This window comes from Schistocerca cancellata, chromosome 6 (assembly GCF_023864275.1).
Source record: "Schistocerca cancellata isolate TAMUIC-IGC-003103 chromosome 6, iqSchCanc2.1, whole genome shotgun sequence".
In the NCBI taxonomy this organism is placed as follows: domain Eukaryota; kingdom Metazoa; phylum Arthropoda; class Insecta; order Orthoptera; family Acrididae; genus Schistocerca; species Schistocerca cancellata.
In genome coordinates this window covers 575,042,747-575,061,605 of record NC_064631.1, presented here as the reverse complement: position 1 = coordinate 575,061,605, position 18,859 = coordinate 575,042,747, and the positions used below count along the sequence as shown (strand labels likewise).

The window sequence follows — 18,859 nt, the reverse complement described above, 5'->3', positions numbered from 1 at the left end:
GTCACAAATACTTGACTTTTATTTCCGAATGTGCCGCGATTTCAGAGGGTGGGATTAGGCAGCAACCTAAGAGTGCAGCATAAACTGGATTTTCTGTGAGCTTTAAACAGGCAAAACCAGAGCGAGAATGCAAGGCACGTGTAACACAGTTTACTAATTTAAACCTGCACGCGGGTCTAACACCGATTTTCTATTGGCATCCAGTCCTGACATTTCATTGGTCGCTTTTAGCGCTATTACGGCGTGGTTGGGACATTGCCAGGCCTACAGGGCGCAAATCCGCAGAATAACTTCAGCTATACACCGTGCGTTCGTGTGTATTAGTTTACAACATCCGTTCATGGGTCATGCGCGTTAAGGTGATGACAATATCATGCACAACAGGCAGTGCCAAAGACGACTCCACGTTTACTTTCTTTTTTAACTTGTGAGTGGCGTGTCATTTATTTGTGGCTGACGATATGAACTACAGGAATAAAATTATTAATAGCTCTGTTGATACTCTATTGACAATGAAGAAATTAAATTTTAAATGGGCAGAAATAGAAAGACGTAGATTAATTTTGCAGAGACTTGGAATTCATCGAAAAAAATACTTTTAACTGAAAGTGTCAGTTTCAAATAAAGGTTTCTAATCTTGTGGTATCAAATTAAAGAACACTTTCTGAGTTCTACACACCTCTTTGAACACCGCTTAATCCAGACGCATATTACTTGTTTCCTTTGTGAAATTTGTATAGTTGCTGGTAAATGGGATGGTTCCACGGCGGTTTTGGCGCAGCTGTACGTGATATCTATGCATCAAGTGCACCCACAGCGTGTCTAGTTCACTTTAATTATCAAAAGATTAGTCATTGGAACTATGCAAATGAAAGTACCGTCGCATCGTTGTATTGTTTTCCTGAATGGGCACATAAGAGATTGTACAGATGATAACATCCGCATTTGATCAAGATAACGGATGTGCAGGTTTCCAGCTACCCCTAATGTTAAAATTTTTATTTGTGATGTGCCCCGCTCATGCTAATTTATATCAATATTTTATGTAATAACCTGGGTATTGTTTTATTAGTAATGCTGAAACGTGGTTTCAGAAACATAGCCTGCTAAGATGTTACCATGATCACAGTTAATAATAGACTATAGTTTTTTTTTTTAGTATAGATTTGGGCCAAGTGCTGATTCCCATCGTTAACTTATATAGGCTGCTGATATTTTATTTGTCTGGAGTCCGTAAACTAGCCTATTAGCTTCAACAGCTGGGGTTTCATTTAAAAGTAGGATAGTGTATCCCCTTTTAAACTTAATGATGAATTCATACTTTGCATGAGGGAGAAAATAAACATTTCAACTAAGAAAATATTTTTCAGGCTGTAATATCTACTTAAGGCTGCTGCCTTCCTTCCTCAACTTCCTACAAAACACATGGTGGAATTGCTACACTAGTATAAATATTTGTGTAAAGAAAACGTGTGAATCAGTATTTATTATTATTCTTGTTTTCAGTGAGGCCACAAACATTTAGGTATGCTCACAATATTGGCAACAACAATTTGTGACATTACCTGACTGCAACACCCAGCAGCAACGGGTGACAAAGTGTGAATCAGACAGGATAATGTATCAGTTTAATATGAGCACCTGAAGCTGGCAGAGTGCTGCCAAAGTGCATCATGCCAAGCTCTTATTGATTGTAAACAGCAACTGAGGGGAATATGTATGATGTTTTGTAAAGTTATATAATGTTGATCTATTAATGTCTAACATTTTCCTTGCTGCTTTCAAAAAGATGGTGATGACACATTGGGAGAATTAAGAAATTAGTGGAAGCTCCTTACAGCATGACAGGGAGCATAGGTAAATTCTGTGTGAAGTATGGCTACAGTTGTCAACTTTATGTGGAAAGATTAAAAGCTGGCACAGCACTGGCAAATTCACAAGTCATAAATGTTCTGTGTAACTGTAGTTGCAGTCACTTTAAAAATGACTGATGAATGTGAAAATCTGTATCAGAGCAGTATTAATGTTATTGCCACGGGGATACTTACTTCCTTTGTTACAACAATTCATCCTATAGTTAGATTTGTATTACTCGAAGGTTGATTGAGGATTAAGGAGGTAAATAAAAGTCGGGTATAACAGATGAATCTGCATGAAGTTGAACACTAGAAAGAGAATAGAATATGAAGGGTAAAATCACTCTGACACCCGTGTTTATTCTGACCAAACATTTCTGGAACTCTGTGGCATCCAGAGAGGAGGGAAGCCTCTTTCAGTGTTGTTCCAATGACCAAGCAGATGTAATAGGCTGTTCCAGAGTTCACAAGTTTTGCATAAGTTTTATTGATGACTAATTTGATCTCTCAGGCCTCGGCAAGATTGGTTAATGGTATGCTTTTGGGTGTTCAGCCAAAAGCCTACCGTTAATGATTGACTTCTTCACAAAAGAATCACCCAGTATTTAAAGTAATAATATCATGTATCTAGATGTAACAAATGTGGAGGAATGAAATAGATCAATTCCATGACCTCAGTTGTAGGTAAAGGAAATGAAGATACTTTTGTGACACATACTGGAACTTTATATAAATTGAAAAATCCCTAATTGAGTATTTGTTTAGTACATTTTGCTTCATTCATGTATATTGAAGCAAAAAAGGGAGACAAGTATCATTATTCTAAAAGCAAATGAGTCAAATGCTTTTTGGAAACTGCAAAATACTGCATCTAAGTAACTACCTTGATCCAAGGCTTTCAATATTTCATGTGAGAAAAGTGCAAGTTGGAGTCCACATGATGGATATTTCTGGAATCCACGCTGGTTGCCACGTTGGAGTTCTGTTCAAGATACCTCTTTTTGTTTGAGTTCAGAATATGTTTTAAGATTCTACAACAATCCAATGTCACAGACATTGGTTTTGTGGATCACTTCTACTACCCTTCATACAAATGGGTCTGACTTGTTCTTTTCAAACTACTGGACATGGTTTTTGTTCGCGGAGGTGTGTAATAGATTATAGTTTAAAAAATAGAAGGAGGGGGGGGTAACTTGACTACAAATTTAATATAGAATCTGATAAGCATTCCATCGTGCTCTGGATCTATGTTTAACTATTTCAGCTGTTTCTCAACACCATTGAGGCCAACACTTATTTTACTTATCTTTTAAGTTGTATGAGGCTTAAATCAGGACAGTTCTTCAGGTTTTTCCTTCGTAAAGAAACATGAAAACAGAGTTAAGTATTTCAGCTTTTGCTGTGCCACCCTCAATTTCAGTTTCTGTCTCATCTTTGAGTGACTTGACACTAACTTTGGATGTAGAGGAATGTTCAATATGAGTCATCGGCTTTGACCATTGACATAGGAAACATGCAACAAACACTGTAAACAATATGGTGACTATAAAGTGATGTTATTGGAGATTTTTCAAATGGGCTAAGGTACAGATCAGTCTGGCACCACAACCAGGTTTTTTTCAGTATCACGTTCATTGGCTTAAAACTGTGAATACGTGCACCAAAAGGTGACATGACAGCAGCCATTAACATTATGTCACTGTCCAAAGCCAACAACTCGTGTCGAACATTCCTCTTGACCCCTAACTCTTACATGCCACTAATATCTTCAGGTTTATGTGTGACCAGAATTTCTGTTGTTTTTGTGAAAGATCAATTGACAGTGTTCTACTATGGTAGTCACTGAAGGCTTAATGAATTGCTCTCTTGATGGCCAATGTCTCAGAATCTCTTTATCTCTAGCCCTATGCTGTGTTTTACATCTATTATGCAGTAGTCCTGTTTATTTAGAAGTTCCTTTGCAGTAACTGTACACCAAGGAGATGCTCTCCCTCTACCAACTGTCCTACTGGGTACATATCTATACAGTGCATGGCCAGCTACTTCTTTAAACTTTAGCTATAGTTCCTCTACATGCTCCTATCCTGTGCTAAAAGTTTCTACTTCCTCAATGAGATATGACACTACTGCTTTTTTATCTAGTTTACTGAACACTCATATCTTTCTACGTGTTTTATTTGCCCTTTGTACTTTGCTAATTATTGTTGCCACGGCCACTTAATTATTTCTGGTACCAGTTTTGATGTGGACATCTTCAGGTCTGTTCGTTGCCATTGGATCTACAATACAATGTAATTCTTATTAACTTATAAAATTAAGCAAAGCAATGTAGATGACTCTGAGACAAATAATTTAATATAAGACATATGGGGCTGCAAATGTTGGGAAGTACCTCAAAGAGAATGACAAATGTCGAACGTGTGATGTCACCAGATGACGTACCTTGCTGCACGTGCAGTGGCTGGACTTGGTCGTCCTACCCTTCTCAGTCGTGGTCACTGCTACGAGTCACTCTTCTAGGTTATTCTGTTTTCACTCTTGCATTATCTGATGTGGTGTGGTAGTACTTGTAGTGGTGGTTATAAAGGACTATGATGAGTTCGTTTTCAATTAATGAGCTTGCAGACATGCATCTTTATTATAGAGCTGTTAATTCCACTGCACTTGCAGTGACACATATTTACACAGAATATTTTCCATAGCATGATTTATCTTCTCAAATGTCATTTGTTCCTGTGGATTGTCGAAGCCATAAAACAGGGACACACTGTATACGGAAACACTGAAGGCAAAACATATATATTGAGGGCAATAACACAGTGATCAGACATGTTGTGTTCTGAAATAAAGGTTACAGAATCTGACATATGAAATTATTTCAACTTTGTTGTATTTGTTTTGTAGGTTTACTGTGAACGCTTATAAAGTATGTTTTGTAAATACATACAGTAGCTTCCAACTTCTTTTGTTTTGAGTGTTTAAACATAAATGTCATCACAACTTTTCCACTGATACTGTATTTCAAGATTTTCCCGTCACAGGTGGATGTTTATCGTTAACTTCAACCTTCCAATATCTTGGAGGTGTGGTGATTTTGGGCCTCGTCCATGTGTAAGAAACCAAATTGAGGTAGCTGCTTTGGCACTAGTACATCGGATGCTGAAAGAAGTACACAACAAGTCGTGGGCCAGTTGGATGTTTTGCAGTCAACAGTTTGGCATGTGTGGGATGGAAAAGGCCTGAAAGCTTACCACAAAGCTAAAGTTCACAAGTTGGACAGAAGGCTTTGCACAGAATTTTGTGAACTGTTTCATGCATGGCTAAAGGATACTAACTTTACTTCCATGGTTATGTTTACTGACAAAGCAACATTTAATGGAGAAGGATTCTTCAACATCAAAAATAACATTTATTGGACCCATAAAATGGACAAGCACGGATGCCAGGACAAATTTAAGATCAATGTATGGGCGGGTATTTTAGGCAACCAAAGAATAGGACTGCTCATTTCACCTGATAATTAAAATGGGCATAATTGCTCAGTCTTTTTAAGGAATTATCTACCAGAACCACTTGAAGATGTTCCCCCAGAAGTAAGCAACCTGTGGCTACAGCAGGATAGAGCTCCACCACATTATGCCATTGCAACAAGAAAGTACTTAAATCAGATGTATCCAGATAGGTGGATAGGGCGCAACGGACCAATTTGCTGACCAGCAAGATCCCAGGATTTAAACCCACTAGACTTTTCTGTTTTGGGGTCATACGAAGGAGCTGGTTTTAGCACCCCAGTAGAGTCCCAAATGGACCTCACAGCCTGCATAGCCATTGCCACTGTGGTAACCCAAAATACAGTGGGTATTTTTGAACATGTGCATGGAGGAATGATTGAGCAATGTATTACTTGCATTCAAGCAAATGATGGAAATTTTGAATACCTTTTGTAAATATGATCAGTTGCAAATGTTTTAAATTACAGAATAATTGTCCTCACTGTAGCCAAGCAAAAGGCATTCTTATCTTGTGTTTCTTTCCTTTTGTTCCTTCCTTTTTTGATTACAGGCATTATTGTGTAAAGAAAGCATAGGTCATTTATTGGTAACGACACAAATCGGAAACTTATATTTGTTTTACAGTACTTTGCAATAAACCAGCGAAGACTGTGTGACTGGTAAATAAAAAAATAAATTTTGCCTCAATGTACACACATAATTGTCATAATGCAGTGAGAAAAATATTGCCTGTCAGACACAAGACTCGAACCCCAAGCCCCATGCACTAAAGTCATGCACATAGGCCAGGAGCCGCACCAACATGAACACTCGACTTGACTGGTAAAATAAGGTATGCAACTGCTGTTTGTGCCGTAAGGTATGTCATCTGGCAATATCACATGCTCAACATTTGTCTTCCACTTTTGGAGATTTCCTGACATTTGTGGCCTGTGTGTCTTACGTTGAATTACTTATCTCGGTGTCATGTACATCACTTTGGAGGTATCCAAACATTAATAAGAATCACCCTCTATTTCCATCATGAGTGGTGTTCTGAAGCATCTGTTCCAAGTAGTTTTCATAGAAAGCATTTAGTAACATTTCACAGGATGCCTTGTCATGCCCACCACTAACAAAACTGTAATTTTCTCAATTGATTGATGAATGATTAAAGCCTGCACCAATGATTACAGTATGCTTGAGGGACCTGCTTACAAGCACACTTGGTTTTCTGTAAAGTTTTTGGTTGCATCAGGAAGTGAGACTGGTGGTTGATAGAAGGATCCAGTTACAGTTTTATGGCCACTGCTGATACTGAGTCTTGAACAAACAATCTCACATGCAGCTTTTATTTCTATGTTGGTAGATTCTGTCTCTTACCTATTGCGACAAATATATTGCCTCCATTTTCCATTAGCCTATCCTTTCGACATACACTTAAATTTTCCCCAAAAATTCCACAGCTACCAGCTTTAGGTTTTAAACAGCTTTATGTGCCTAGTGAGCTTTGCTACTTTTCAGGACCACCTCAAACTCTTGGAATTTTGTTGTGAATACTTCGGCAGTTAACTACTGAGATTTTAATACTGTTGCCTGCGGGAGAGGGGCATTCCTTCAGGTCTTACTCTCAATAATCCTGTGTCTCCTACAGCTTTCATCATCTGACCATATGGAGAGTAGCGTACTCCTTGCGTCCACTCCACACACACAGTCAGTTACCTGGGCAGCAGTCCCTGATGTGTAGTGCACACCCAACTCATTTAGGAGGATCCTACAGTTCTCAGCCATATGGCGCAAGTCTTGGGAGTCGCAGCCTGCGCAAGACTGGTGTTCTCAGGCTTATCTGCTAATCACTGGAATGATCCAACAATGACCTTGGAGTACAAACAACAGGCATTACTTGTTCCAATGTGTGTCAGTCTGCAGTTGATTGCTGTTCCTTCAACGGCTGCTGAAACAGCCTCTTCAGCGTTTTGACTGAGGCCTCCAGGCATACACACTGGGTGCACCGGGTGTTGCTTTCTGTTCCTTGCTGCCATTTCTCTCGGGAATACCATTATTTGCTATACATTTGAATGGCCGACGATTAATGGATTTTCTTGCTCTTGACCCAAGACAAAGCAGGTTTCCCAACAGGTGAAGTGAGTCCCACTGAGTTAGTTTCAGATCGGTATAACACCCTCAGTCCTCACAGTTTCTGTCCACCCTGTGGAGGATGCTTCTACTTGCATACCACACAGTCACGTGGATGAGTAATGACAGATCCCAATCTTCCTGCAAAGGAGACAGGATCTGCAGGAGAGGATAGTACACGAGGTACCTCTGGTAAATTGACTCCTGTGAGCTGTCCCAACATACCAGTTTGCAGCAGCTGCCAATCATTTGACAGTAGTAAGAGCAATTTCCATCTGCTTACAAATATCAGCTAACTCATCACATGTTCGAGCATGGCATTCAGTGAGCCTGCATTGTGGATGGTGCAGTGTTTTCCAGGACACTGGGTAAATACCTTTAAACTAACCCTGCAGATTATCTTTTAAACTGTCGAGTGAAAACTATTACTAACTACCTTTAAGAACTGAAACAATTAGTACACAAAATGAGATTTCCATTAAGACAACAGAAAAACATGTGGTAGAAATTTCTAGATTCCTGAAACTTTTCGAGTATATCGCCAAGAAACTAAAAAACAGCATTAAGTTACAATAAATGTAGATAATATACATGCCACTTGAACGGGAAAAACAGATGTAACACAATATGTTAGTCATAATATGTCACAGTAACTGTATCAAAATTGCTGATTTACTGCGAAATACGACAATGGTAATTTCTGAAAATTCTCAGAAATGCATGTTTATTTGCACAGATATACAATGAAATTCTGGGTGAAATATTCTTTGACAGTAACTGTAAATCACAAATGCTGATTTGCTGTGAAATAAGTTATCCACAACATCTGTAACTTACAACAGTTTTCAAAAATATACTCTTGTAAGTGTCCAAAAATTCTCATAGATAAATCTGTTTCTCACATAATTATACAAAGAAATTGGGGAACAATAGTATTTGAATGAGGATAGACCTACAGTTGCCAAACTTTCTAAAGGAGCACAATTTAAGTTTATTCCTACAGTTGATTATAGTAGTATGATTTATCATGGCTCTCACAAAAGTTCAGAATTTAATAATATTTCGGGATACACTGATACAATCGCTGAAAGATTATGCAGAAGCGATGCATACAGTAAAATCTTAGAATCTAGAATGGTTACACTGATCCCATGGCACCCTCCTGAAAGCACAACCCATATTTTCTTATGGTATTTAAATTTATGCTATTCCTTCAGCTCAATTTGTAAGAAAACATTAATATCTTTGTTCTGAACTGAACTATGTCTGCAGTATAAAGTTTCTATTGTCAACAGCCAAGGATCACTTGTTCTTTGAATGTGTTCTTTTATGTAACAGAAAATGTAGAAAAACAATAGTTGTAAAACTTTCCACATATATGCACAAAGTATCTTTTGTTGCCAGTGCTAAAAGTAGTTATCTTAGATGTTATAAGCATTTTCTTGAAGTGCAATTTTGGGTTTGCCCCTTCTTAAACTAGTGTTATCCAATCATAACATTTTATGTTAAGTCTAGTAACACTTTTCCATAAATGTGCTGATATTTATTTAATGATTATCTGTTGCTTCAGGCCATTCTTTGTTTTGGGATGATAACACCAGTGATAAGAGTACTTCAGGTGGGACCAATGACTTATGGTCGTGCCTGTCATCTACAGAGAATACTGGCAAAAGAACACATAAATGGCAACCCTCAGCTTGCTGGTACATTAATTCTTGTTGAACATCCACCAGTGTATACCATTGGCATCCGGAAGAGGGAAGAGTATGCTCAAGATCAGTCACGTCTCTGTGCACTGGGTGCAGAATTCCATGTAGTGGATCGTGGAGGCTTGGTTACATTTCATGGACCAGGTCAGATGGTAGCTTATCCTGTGCTTAATCTCCGCTTTTGGAAAGGAGGTTTACGATCATATGTGTCTAGGTTGGAGAATACTGTAATACACACAATCAGTAATGGATTTGCACTACAAAATGTCGAAGCGAGGCCTGCACCATACACTGGCGTCTGGCTTGGTAACGCAAAAATTTGTGCTATTGGGGTACGAGCAAGTCGTCAAGTTACAACACATGGACTAGCACTCAATTGCTGTGTAGATTTGGATTGGTTTAAGCATATCATTCCTTGTGGACTTGAAGGCTGTGAAGTAACCTCATTATCTCAACAGTTAAAACGAAGAGTTGAGATTGAGGAAGTGGTACCTTATTTCCTTACTGCTTTTGCTACTGTCTTTCAATGCCATCTTGCAGATTATCCTGCAGCAGAGAAACAGAAACTATATGTAGAAATGTGAAAGAACTGACCTTATGTTGTGAAACTCGTGCTTTGTATTAATAAAAATAAATGAGAAATGTGTTGTTCTCCCACCTGCTTGCCGTGGGAGGGGAATAATTCTTCATTGGTCTCCCCTGGGATGCAAAATATGTGATGGAGATCAAATGAATGATCTTGTCTGTTATGTAATGTGTGAGGTTTTTGCAACATTTATTTTCCATACAGTCAACTGTTTTGTTTTGATAGAATACATAAAGATTTATTTTGTAATCACTTGTGTATAAATTGGCTGAAAATGTAATTTCCTTGTATTACCAAGTTTCCAACATTAAGCAAGAAATGAGAAACCAATATGAGCATAATCTGTGATGAAATATCTGAAGTAGAAGGAAAGAATACTACCTGATTCTTTAGCAACTTACTGAGATCTGAAGAAAGATGTGCTCAGCATATAAAATAACTGTTGAACACTGTGTAGGCTTATAAACAAGGTGCTAATGACAGTAAAACAGCTTGCATTTTTCTACATTTACTATTTTTCATTTTTGGTCGCAGTCTGCATCCTGTGATTTTTCAGGACTTGTTTGTTATTTGGACTTGGTTATTTGAATCTGTACTTTTAGTCCATGGTTATTGCCAAATGCTCTCCAGCATCTTGTTCAGCTCCTAACCCCTGGTTTCAGGTTGTTTTTCCTGTGTTTCAGTACCTGTACATCTTATCCTATTATTTAACAGAAGAGGTGCCTAGTAATCAGCTGGAGACAGAATAATGCTTAGCTTTTAGGAAAAAAAATCCCTCAGAGTACTCTCTCTTTTTTATCGAAAGGGATTGTTAAGGTACGAATGCTAGCAGTTTAGCTGTGGCATTTTAAATTTGCTATTTTAATGATTAATAAGTAGAAACACATTCTATATTGAAACTTGAAACTTCCTGGCAGATTAAAACTATGTGCCAGACCAAGACTCCAACTCGGGACCTTTGCCTTTCGCAGGCAAGGGCTCTACCATCTGAGCTATGCAGGCACAACTCGCGCCCCGTCCTCACAGCTTTACTTCCACCAGTCTCTTACCTTCCAAACATTCTGTATTCTCCATCAACTAATTATGTATATGAGATGGCTACTCATCAAACAGAAGAGGCGTTAATCAGTAGACAGGCATGTAAAAGGATATGAACAAGTGCATTTTTAGTTTTTCATGGGGTAATGAATAATCCATTATACGGGGTGTTTGAAAAAGAATGACCTGATTTTGGACAGTAATAATTACAATACATGGGATGTGTCAGCAAGGAAATGTGTGTTGTTTGAATGGGCATGGCCTAGAGTTTCAGAAAATTGGCATTAGATGTCGGTCAGTGCATTGTCTCAGTTTGCAGTCAGTCAGAAGAAAGACGGTGTCCACTCAATGGAAGGTGTTTTGCTTGCTGAAGTTTGCAAAGAGTGAGTCATTGATCTCAGTCCAGCTTGCTTTTTGTCAGCATTTTGGCATTGATCCACCTGCACCCAAAAAAATTCATAGGTGGTATCGCCAATTTGAAGAGGCAGGATGCTTGTGCAACAGTAAGAATCCAAATTGACCTTACATTTCTGATGACATGTAGGAAAAATTCTGCAAATGTTTGAGGGTAGTCCTCGAAAGTCTACTCGCCATGCAAGCAGAGGACTAGCAACACCTCATATGACTGTCTGGCGAGCGTTAAGATGTCATTTGGTCTACAAACCATGCAGACTGCAATTGGGCAAGACCCTCGGTTTGGTGCTAAAAGGAAACAGGTTGACTTCAACAGTGCTCTGCTAGAGGACATGTAGGATGATACAGTTTCTGCCATGGTTAATTTTCAGTGATGAAGCAACATTTTGTGTCAGCGATAAAGTAAACTGACATAACATGCACATATGGGGACCCCAGAACCCTCATGACATTATTGAACACAAAAGAGACTCACCTAAAATGAACTTTTTTTTCCATTTCTCGTTGTTGTTCATGTTGCTGATGGTGGACACAGGGCATTTTTGATAGCATAGCTCAAAACTTTAAGATTTTGTGAGTATTTTGTAATATAGCCCATGTTTGTAGTATGTTTTTATCAGCAAATATGGTGTTTTGAAATGTGGTCATTCTTTATGAAACACCCTTTATTTCTGGAATCTCTTCCACTGACATTACAGTCACATATCTTGTGACCATCCTCAAAGTGAGCCAAGAGACTGATGACTGTCTTAGAGTGGTGTTATATGCCCCACATGGTATACCGCCAAGTATACCTTGCAGATGTGAGTAAATTTGATTGGCAAGTCATTTAATAAATTGTGGTAGTGGTTTTAATTCAGACAAGATATGGAATCCAGCCTTTGCTAAAATAAAATTGCAGACAAGCTATCACAGTACTGTCATTGCTGAATCTACATCGGCTAAGGACTCAATGATTTGAGCATTTTCTGTACCTGTCACAGGGGGTGCTCAGTGCAAGTTACACCTCTTCGTCACTGATCAGTATCTGTGATTCCAACCATCAGGTGCATTGCTGCCAGGGTGGTGCATATATGGCACCATTTGGCCAGTCTGTAGGCTCACTCTGAGAATGGCCACAAGATATGTGGCTGATATGTCAGTGGAAGATATGGAATTTGAGTTACTGCATTCCAGAAATGCAATGAATTAGGATGCAAGCAAAGTTAGAGGGAGAGACTGAGACTGGAACTACTTTATCCAAAAGATTAACTAGTTATCATCCTTTATTGGATAACAGGTTTCTTTAAATTAGTGTGGCTCATAAACTGACCAACCTGATCATTATGACCACCAACCTACTATCGATAGAAACCCATCCAGGGGATAGCAGTGTCACCTGATAAGGAATGACTGCTAGCCAGACACATGCAAGGTGCATGTAGTATCAGTGAGCATGTTCATGTGTAGAATGGGGAAGGTGCGCAATCTATTTGAGTTTGACTGAGGGCAGATTGTAATGGCCTGGAGGCTCAGCTTGAGCATTTTGGAAACTGTGCGGCTTTTTCGGTGCTTCAGGAGTGCTGTGGCGAGTGTCTTCAACATGTGACAAAAGCAAGGTAAAACCATGTCCAGACGTTATGGGATTGGGCAGCTACCCCTCATTACAGATGTTGGACATTGTAGGCTGGCAGGCTGGTAAAACAGGACAGGCAGTGGACTGTGGCAGAACTAACATCAGACTGCTGGGCAGACTACAAGTGTGTTTGGAGCACATTGCATCAAACACTCCTCACGATGGGACTCCGTAGCCAATGACCAGTGCATATGCCAATGTTAACACCACGACATCAGCAACTACGTCTGCAATGGGCACGTGGCCATTAGTGCAATGGCAGTGTATTGCATGGTATGATGAACCTCGATACCTTCTTCATTGTGCTGATTGGAGGGCGCAAATCCATAATTTTCTAGGGGAAAAGCTCCTTGACGTATGTACTGCGGAATGGAGACAAGCTGGCGTTGGCTCCATTATAGTCTGGGAAACATTCACATGGGTATCCATGGGGCTAGTGGAGCTCATGCATGTGCACCATGATGGCCAAGGAGTATCGTATCCCGGTTGCAGACCACGTACACCCCTTCATGATGATCCTGTTTCCTGACTGCAGTGGCATTTTTCAACAAGATAATGCACCATGTCACAGGGCTAGGAATGTGATGGAGTGGTTTGAGGAACACAGGGGAGAACTCTCCCAGTTGATGTGCTGGCCTCCCAACTCGCCAGTTCTGAACCCAGTCACACACACATGGCATGTGATTGAACATAAAGTCAGAGCTCATTGCTCCCTCCCAGGAATTCACGGGATTTAAGTGACTTGTATGTGTGCAGATGTGGTGCCAGTTCCCTCCAGCGACCTAGTAAAGCTTCATTGCTTCCATGCCATGATGTGTCGCCACTGTTATCCATGCCAAGGGTAGACATACCGGTTATAAGGCCGATGGTCATAATGTTATATTTGATCAGAATATCTAGTCTGAGCCTGGTATTCATGAGATTAAAGAAAATTTCATTCAATGCTCTTCTGTAGAACAACTTGGTTTACTTGTGATCCTGAGTAGATTAACAGCTCTTGGATCTATACTAAAGTAACACATTGTTGAAATACCCTTCAGCAGTTCACAAGTAAAGGGTGTATCAAGTGATGTAACATCTTAATCAGGAACTGACTGTTGGTATCCTTGCAGCAGCTTCTGTAATAACTAAACCAATTGTGCAGCTACAATAGTAATTCAAAATACAGCAAACTTACAATGAGTAGGGTGTGGATTATATGTGCATAGTTTGGTGACTTTTTGAAAAATAAGAAACAAAAATTGATGTGTTCTGTTCTAATTAGGATGAATATTTTCATTTAGAATACACTATTGTGCACATGAACCATGTTTTACTTCTGGCAAAAGGCACAGGTCCAGATATCACCATCAGACATGCCTGAAATATCCTGTCTTCCAGTAAATAGGGGATTCTACAATTGTAATATTCTGTGGCTTATTGCCTTTCTATCTGTTTGCGTAGAAACTTTCCCATGGAGGTTAATGATCGATAATCTCAAACTTGCTTAAAGTGGATAGTTAAAGAAAAAGATTTAGATTTTCTTCAGGAATGGTTTCTTTCAGAATTCTTGATTTTTGTCGATAGGAAATGAAAGCATACGGTTAAACATCGCTGTGAGGAATGTGTTGTTGATCATACTTTTCTATCCATTGATGGACCTCAGTAATAGTGTCTAAAATGGATCGTTGACAGTGAGCTTTACTCTATGTCACATTTCTTGTTATTACTAAAGTTACAGATGGTTTATACATGCTAAGAATATGAAAGATAAAAACAAGCATGTTCTAATCGTCGAAAAAAAAGTGGAGGGTATTGGTAAGGGGAAATCTGTAATAAAACTTTCTCATGGCTATAGGTTAGGTGTATGAACAGTGAGAGTATTAAATAGATGTAAAGAAATGCCGCAAAACTTCATAGTCTAAACTGACAGCCAAGTGGGACCATCAAAATGGAACCAAGTGCAGATCCAGGAAGGGTCTGGAGGAGGAGTTCACAGTCTATTACAATCTTACATCCCCTCAACTACCAAATTTAATTTGGCATCAGCCTCACTTTTGATGTGCTAGACTTACCTGTGACTATAATAAAAAAAATATATAATATTTTAATACATAGTAATTATAAAGTCCAGGAAATTTTTCCGAAGTCAGTGCAGATAAATCGCTAAGAACAACATAAAAAATGTTACAGTACATGAAACAAACTCTCAAAGTTTTTTGTTTTTCTTCATGAATGTTTTGCATGTGTACCCTTCACCAGGGAACACACACCTAATTGGTAGTCCAATTCTTCTCATATCTAACCCAGCATATCAGGGCTGATGGTAAGAACAGCTGCTGCGTTGCAGTGTCACAGATCTTCGTGGTTCAATGGTAGAGGTAGAACACAAACGTTATCCTTGATGTAACTCCCACTGGAAAACAACTGTGGTGGTCACTTGAGTGGCACTAGGTCAACAACTACAAAATGTGATGTGGCAACCTCTCATTCAGATAATCTCATACACAACTGTTGCAGTGGAGAGGCATTATCTTGAAAGATGACATCCTTCTATCGGTTTCAAGCTGCGGTATGAGCCACAGTTGCAGCATGTCAAGATAGGTGGTACCATTGACAACTCTCTCAGTGAAGAAGGGTCCATAGTTTGACATGTTTCATAGTTGCATGTGGATTGTCTGTGCCCGATGTGGCTGTCTTGTGGTGGTTGAGCATTCCCAACAGATAAAAGGTGACTTCTTCATTAAAAGATTAATTTTCTTATGAAGACACCATTTTAGAGATGGTTCTGTATATCACTGCAGAGTGCACAATTTAGTGTCATTGCTTATGGCTTGGAGGAGCTGCAATTTGCAAGGCTTCACTCTTAATCACTTGTGAAGTATTCTCCACACTGTTGGCTGAGGGATGTTCAGTTCTGCACTAGCTCAATGGTTAGCCTGTATGGGACATCGCAACATCACATCACTCACACAACCCACTATCTTTTCTAACACACCTTGTTGGCCTGAGTGTTTTGAATAGCACAAATAACTCCTCAAATTTCTTGTACCACATCACTATGGAGTTTTAAATTGTTGGTGTCTTGTGAAACTTGGAATGGGAAGCCCGTAGCATACACACTATGGTTGGCAACAGGCAAATTCTAGCACACAAAATGCATTCTCTCTCTGGTTTGACAAAATGCTTTCTCTACCAGGTTCACCACTATTTTCAGCAACTGTTGTCGGTGGTACCACTGTCAGTCATTTTACAAATTAACTTGCCGGCAACACATTCAAGAAAAAACATTGAGAAATTTTCTTTTACATAGAAAGTCCAGGTTGGACTATCAACAATATTATGAAAAGGATAGACTGCTACTCACTGTATATGTTCGCACAAGCAGGCATAGCTAATACACATGTGATTGCAATCTCTCTCCAGAGCCGCAGTGGTCAGAGATATCGGTCACATGTACATTAGCTACGCTTTGTGTGTGTATGTGTGTGTGTGTGTGTGTGTGTGTGTGTGTGTGGGTGTGGGTGGGCGCGCGCTTTTCCTTTTGGCCAAAAGCTCAGTGTGTAACTGTCTTTTCATTGTGCCTGTCTGCAACTCAACATGCTGTCTTTATGGGAGTAGCATTCTATCTTTTTCATAATATTGTTCATTTACCTATACTGATCTTTAAAATTGTTTTGTAGACTTTATAATTACCCTATACAGTATGTCCCAGGAGGAATGACCAATATTCAGTGACATGAGAAGAATGATCATTCAAAGCAATAAGGTCAACATGGGCTCAAAAACATGTAGCTTAAGGAGCCATGACCACTTGTTCATCTTTGCTACTGTGAAACACATCTCTTCTACTGAACAAGTGCTCATAGATTTAAGGTATGCATTTTAGAGCCCATGTTTACCAGACCTTTTTTTTACATACCTCTCAAAATATGGAAAGAAAGAGCTTGGTTGTGTCATAATATCGAAGATAAAAAAAGTGCTCATAGATCTTCAGGTATGCATTTTACAACTCATCTGTATTAGACTTTTTTTCTTCAAATGATTGTTCACATCATCCATGACTATTGACCATGCCTCTGACACCCTGTATATTAGCTATCATAATTTGTTTACATGATGGTTTAGCACCCGTACATTACTTTAATGTAACCTTTGAGAAATTGCATTTCAGAGAAATATAGCCTTTGGGAACCATTCATCCAAACAAGTGAGAATTTCATATTCTAGCTTTTGTTTTGTGAACTATACAGATAATTGCAACAAGCTCTCATAACTTTGACAAAATCAGAATTAGAATGATACAAATCTGAAGCGTCAATTCACCACTATTAATATTTCACCTACCACTACAAATGTGAATACAGGTTTGCAGACTATGGTTACGTGAATGTGTAAATCATGGAATGCTGTTGCATTCAGTCATTTCTGCCTACATGTAAGGGAATCAGTCTTTCTGTTGTTTTCTTCCTAGTATGTGTATGTGGGAGGATGTTCTTCCTCTTTGTGTCTCAGCATACTCTACTTCATACCTGTTGACTTTAAAACTGTCAGATTTGTTGATATTTCACCTACCACTATGATTGTGAATGCAGGTCTGCAGACTGTGGTTACATGAAAATGTGAATTAGGGAATTCTGTTGCATTCAGTCATTCCTGCCTACATGAAAGGTAATTAGTCTTTCTGTCATTTTCTTCCTAGTATGTTAATGTGGGAGAGTGTTCTTTCTCTTAGTGCCTGAGCTTACTCTAGTTCATACCTGTTAACTTTCAGACTGTCAGATTTGTTGTTAGCACCAGGTACAATCAACCTGTGAATGGGTGCCTTTACTTTTATGTAGATGAATTTTCTCTGAAGGCAGTATGTATGCTACTTTACTCTCTGAAAATTAGCTGAGAAATTTGGGAAATTATGTATGTAAAAATATAAATGCTATTACTAAAATATTTTTTTCCTTTTTTTATTGGGGTGGGGTAGGGGGGGGGGGGGTGGAGGGGGAGATGTTATGGACACTAGGATTCACACTATCTCCAGTCCCTCGCCCTCCCTCTCCCTCCTCGTCCTCCTCCCACTCCCCCTATTGAACCTAAGCTTTCGTGAAAGGAGATGAAGCACTGCACTTGTTATTCCAGCTGAAGAGAGGAGGGATAGATCCCATATCAGATTTGATGTTAATAGAGAAAGCAGGAGAATTTCAGGAAACTCTGGGGACTGGAGGAAAATTTAACACATAATCAGGATGGCTGGCCTGATTTAAACATTTCTGCTGCATTTGAGAAATTGCTGTTTGGGGCGTAGTGCTAACGAATATTCAGCTGATGTTTTTTTGTGATGAATTTTAAAATTTCATTGAACAAAATAGATTTACAATGCTGATGCAACTGTGCTGTACTGATAGGGCATTCCCCAATGACCTTTAGCCTCTCAGTACTGAGTGCATGCTACGGGATGTAAATGTAGTAGAGAAAGGCTGACTCTTCTTTTCTGTGCAAATTCAGTGGGTGAACTCAAACTGGAACCACTCATTATCAGTAAATTGAAATAGTAATGTGTATGCAATGGAATAATGAACTTACCACTATATTACATGCATCAGAAAGGAAACTGGATGGACAGCACTGTCTTGAGAGACTAGTTCTATTCAGAGTTTATTCCTAGTGTGCATACGTATTTGGAAGGGAAATGTTTCCATGGAAGAGCTGTTCTTTTACTGGACAAAGTAATATATCATCCTGCAGATGTACTTGTTTTGGAAGACTGATGCCTTGCATTACATCATCTTATAGTCAATGTATCAATGTGTGATCATGGCTGCTGAACATCACCTCTAGTCAGGCCTCATGTGTAGTGTCTAGGAAGCCCGCATACTTGGTTCACTAGACAAACAAGTCATATTAAAGAGTTTTATTTCAATAAAAAATTACAGTACTTAACTTTTGCAATTACGCAGGTGTGTCACAAGCAAAGGGTTACATACAAAATAAGCAATGTTCTTCAGTACAAACAATCCTAGTCTGTGCTACCTAGAGTGTGC

General features: G+C 39.1%; 1 protein-coding gene across 5 annotated transcripts; it reads left to right on the top strand.

Annotated features, from left to right (window-relative positions):
• The first annotated feature begins 252 nt into the window (after positions 1-252).
• Positions 253-11,729, top strand: LOC126191286 (putative lipoyltransferase 2, mitochondrial). Of its 5 annotated transcripts, XM_049932099.1 has the most exons (3): positions 253-427; positions 1,507-1,857; positions 9,054-11,729. In XM_049932099.1, the coding sequence occupies exon 3, from the start codon at positions 9,072-9,074 to the stop codon at positions 9,774-9,776; it is 705 nt and encodes a 234-aa protein (XP_049788056.1). In that variant the 5' UTR covers positions 253-427; positions 1,507-1,857; positions 9,054-9,071; the 3' UTR covers positions 9,777-11,729. The 5 variants fall into 5 exon arrangements, with proteins under 5 accessions (XP_049788056.1, XP_049788054.1, XP_049788052.1 ...); XM_049932097.1 differs by lacking the exon at positions 1,507-1,857; XM_049932095.1 differs by lacking the exon at positions 1,507-1,857 and having other exon boundaries at positions 253-783.
• The last annotated feature ends 7,130 nt before the right edge of the window (positions 11,730-18,859 follow it).